This window comes from Balaenoptera musculus, chromosome 14 (genome assembly GCF_009873245.2).
Source record: "Balaenoptera musculus isolate JJ_BM4_2016_0621 chromosome 14, mBalMus1.pri.v3, whole genome shotgun sequence".
NCBI classification, from domain to species: domain Eukaryota; kingdom Metazoa; phylum Chordata; class Mammalia; order Artiodactyla; family Balaenopteridae; genus Balaenoptera; species Balaenoptera musculus.
The window spans coordinates 62,147,126-62,151,437 of NC_045798.1; the positions used below are offsets into that span (position 1 = coordinate 62,147,126).

The 4,312-nt window shown below is 47.8% G+C and overlaps 1 protein-coding gene across 1 annotated transcript; it reads right to left on the reverse strand.

Moving 5' to 3' along the window:
• Window positions 1-86: 86 nt before the first annotated feature.
• On the reverse strand, window positions 87-2,243 carry LOC118906657 (polyadenylate-binding protein 4-like). The gene is given in 3 exon segments (XM_036874188.1): window positions 87-489; window positions 492-821; window positions 824-2,243. Coding segments are annotated over 3 exon segments (1,968 nt in total). The 3' UTR covers window positions 87-271.
• Between the last annotated feature and the right edge of the window lie 2,069 nt (window positions 2,244-4,312).

A 4,312-nucleotide genomic window follows, 5' to 3' on the forward strand; every position in this document is an offset into this window, starting at 1 on the left:
ATAAAACTAGTTTCTGGGGGGAAAAAAGCAAAATTCACAACAGAAAAACAAAAGTTAACACTGTTTGGGCCATATCAGAGCCCAGAGAATATATTCTTTTAATTGAAAAATTCTAGGTGCTTCATAATTGACCTTTTGATACAAAATGACCTATTAAATTTGCAATTTGTGGTTCTTGGTGTTTAGGTCCATAGGACAAGCTAGGATGTCTTCAAACCTTGAGCTGAATTCCATGAGGGTTTATTTGGCTTTTGAATTGGTTTGTCCTTGTCTAAGAGGTAGCAGCAGCAACAACGCCCACCTTCTGGGCAGCTTCTTTCTTGGCATGGTGAGCCTGTAGGACCGCCACAGCTTCATCCACCTTGGAGCGGAGAGACTCGGGGGACTCCAGCATGTGTAGCAGCTCCGAGTTGTCAATCTCCAGCAGCATCCCTGTAATCTTCCCAGCCAGGTTTGAGTGCATCGTCTGGATGAGCAGGAACAAACGTCACCCAGCATCTGTTTCTGTTCCTGGGGGGGTGCTGCGGCCAGTATGGAGGGGGTCAGCGGCTCCTGCCCCTGCACGTGGACCGCAGGCTGGGGTGCCTGCAGGGGCTGGATGGCAGGGTGAGGGCTGCGGACACTGGAGGCATATTTGTAAGGTGCAACAGCCCGAGGAGCAGTGGCAGCAACAGTGGCACGAGGCGCTAGGTTCTGCACAGCTGTGGGAACACCTCCAGACTGGCAGCTGTCAGTCGGCCCTTGCTGGGCGGCACCAGCCCCACCAAAGTCCATAGCCAAGCGGTCTGGGCACTCAGACCCGACTCTCTGAGCGGTAGTAGAGAGGCCGGAGCATTACCAGTTGGAGCCAGGTGGCGAAGAGCTGGACGAGGCCCAGACTGGCGTATAGCACTTGGCATTCCTTGGAAGCCTTGAGCTCTCCCACCTTGCTGCCAGCGTGGATTAGGCCTCATCTGTGCTAACTGGTTAGGTGTATAATATGGAGGTCTTCCCTGAGCCTGTGGAACTGCTGGCACAAAGTAGCCCCCAGCTGCAGGCTGGAACTGATTTAAGATGGCATTGGCGGGGAGCACTCTCATCCCGGCCACCCGCTGCATATACTTGTTGGTCAGGTGAGCCTTTCTCTCTTCCTTTCTCTGGGCCAGGGCGACATACAGTGGCTTGGAGCCCATGATGCGTCCGTTCATCTCCATGACTGCTTTGGTTGCCTCTTCAGGGGATGGGAAGCAGACAAAGCCAAACCCTTTGCTTCTCCCATCCTCCAGCATCACCTTAGCACTGGTGATTGATCCAAAAGGAGAAAACTCTTTCCTTAACTTCTCATCATCAATGGTGTCATCCAAGTTCTTAATGTAGAGGTTCACCCCCTGATACCAACTAATTCTCTCCTGTTTCAGTTGTTCAAATTTTCACTTTAACTCGGCCTGCCATTCCACTTTCTTCTGTGCACGGCCGACGAAAATGACTTTCCCACTTATTTCTTTTCCATTCATCTCCTCCACGGCCTTATTGGCATCCTTGTGTTTTTCGTAACTCACAAAGCCAAAGCCTTTGGATTTCCCACTGGGATCTCTCATCACCTTGACACTTAGAGTCTTACCAAACTGGCTGAATAGCTCTTTCAGACTCTCATCATCCACCTCTTCCCCAAAGTTTTTGGTATAAACATTGGTGGATTCCTTAGCTTTGGCTCCAAGCTCAGCTTCCCGCTCTTTTCGAGACTTGAATCTGCCCACAAGCACTTTGCGGTCATTGAGGAGCATGCCATTCATCTTCTCGATGGCCTTGTTAGCAGCCTCCTGGGTCTCGAAGTGGACAAAGGCATAACCCTTAGAGCCGTTCTCATCACACACCACCTTGCAGGACAGAATGTTTCCAAAAGCAGAAAAAGTATCATAAAGTGCCTTGTTATCTATAGATTTGTCCAGGTTCTTGATGAAGACATTTCCCATGTCAGAATTTCTCAAAGAGGGATCCCTCTGAGACCACATGATACGGATTGGCTTTCCCTTAGTCACATCAAAGTTCATGGTATCCAAGGCCCGCTCAGCATCAGCCAGCTGCTGGAAGTTGACGTAGGCATAACCCAGGGAGTGGCGGGTGATCATGTCGTGGCAGACCCGGATGGACAGCACAGGCCCCGCAGGACTGAACTTTTTGTACAGCATGGCCTCGGTGACGTCCGAGTGCAGGTCACCCACGTACAGGGAGGCCATGAGGTAGCTGCTGGCCGCAGCGTTCATCTCCCCAGCCCCCAGCACTCCGAGCCCCGCCAGGAGGACTTCTTAGCGGGGGCCACACAGGACAAAGGGGGCTCCTCTCTGAGCCGCGGCTCACAGGTGGCAGCGAAGCTCAGAGAAGCTGGAGTCAGCTCCGAGGGCCGAAGAGGAGTGCGGGGACGGCTCGGACGAGGCTGCCCAACCGCAGACAAAAGGCTCTCAAAAACAATATGGCCCTCCCTGGGAGTTTGTTAATTTTCTGCTGTCCTGGTCTGGAAACTCCCAATTTCAAAAAAATGAAAACAATGAAAATGGGGACTGTCCTCCAAATTACAAAAATTCTTCCCGAGGCAACCCAGTGGTGCCCACGGCGGCCTCCAGAACGTGCGTTTCTCTATAAATATAGGCCTCGGGCTCCCGGCGGTTTAAGATTACAGCAGCCCGGGGAAGAGGGAAACCAAATATTTGTCGGTGCCGACTCGGCAAGCCCCGGGAGGCCGGAGCACACAGCCGCCTCCCACACCGGGCTGGCAAAGGGCAGCGCAGACACGTGGAGCGTGGAGGCCCGCACGCGGGGGGCAAGGGCGGCGGGTGCGGGGTTGCCACGCGGCGCAGCCCGGCGTCGGGCAGAGGAGCGTGGATGCGGGCGCGTGAGTGGCTCACCACCGGACCGATGGACAGGGACCGACGGATGCCCAGGTGTGGCAGCGACGGCAACGTTGGGCAGGCCAGAAGCGTGCAAAAGTGACTTTCCCACAGGTTCTCTGAGGAGGATTCGCTCTTTTTTTTTTTTCTTTTTTCTTTCTTTTTTAAGATATTAAAGCGTTTTCGGGTTTTTTTTTTTATCTTTTTCTCTTTTTTTTTTCTTCAAGCTGCTAGGCCCGAAAGTGGCAGAGGCTGTGGCGACCCAGGGCGGAGAGCTGTTGGAAGTTTCTTAATCACTGTTTCAATTTCAGTATTTATGACTGGACTGTTCATATTTTCTATTTCTTCCTGGTTCAGTCTTGGAAGGTTGTACCTTTCTAAGAATTTGTCCATTTCTTCTAGGTTGTCCATTTTATTGACATAGAGTTGCTTGTAGTAGTCTCTAATGATCCTTTGTATTTCTGTGGTATCAGTTGTAATTTCTCCTTTTTCATTTTTGATTTTATTGATTGAGCCCTCTCCCTTTTATTCTTGATGAGTCTGGCTAAAGGTTTATCAATTTTGTTTACCTTTTCAAAGAACCAGCTTTTATTATCATTGATCTTTTCTATTTTTTTGTCTCTATTTCATTTATTTCTGCTTTGATCTTTATGATTTCTTTCCTTCTACTAACTTTGGGTTTTGTTGTTCTTCTTTCTCTAGTTGCTTTTGCTGTAAAGTTAGGTTGTTTATTTGAGATTTTTCTTGTTTCCTGATGTAAGATTGTATTGCTATAAAGTTTACTCTTAGAACGTTTTTTGCTGCATCCCATAGGTTTTGGATGATCGTGTTTTGTTTTCCTTTGTCTCTAGTTATTTTTTGATTTCCTCTTTGATTTCTTCAGTGATCCATTGGCTGTTCAGTAGCAAGACATTTAGCCTCCTCGTGTTTGTGTTTTTTTACAGATTTTTTCTTGTAGTTGCTTTCTAATCTCATAGCATTGTTGTTGGAAAAGATGCTTGACATGATTTCAATTTTCTTAAATTTGCTGAGGCTCACTTTGTGGCCCAGCATGTGATCAATCCTGGAGAATATTCCGTGTGCACTTGAAAAGAACCTGTGTTCTGCTGCTTTTGATCGAATGCTCTATAAATATAAATTAAGTCCCTCTGGTCTAATGTGTCATTTAAGGCCTGTGTTTCCTTATTGAATTTCTGTCTGGATGATCTGTCCATTGATGAAAGTGGGGTGTTAAAGTCCCCCACTCTTATTGCTACTGTCAATTTCTTTTTATGGCTGTTAATATTTGCCTTATGTATTGAGGTGCTCCTATGATAGGTGCATATATATTTACAATTGCTATATCTTCTCCTTGGATTGATCCCTTGATCATTATGTAGTGATCTTTGTCTCTTGTAACAGTCTTGATTTTAAAGTTTATTTTGTCTGATATGAGTATTGCTACTCCA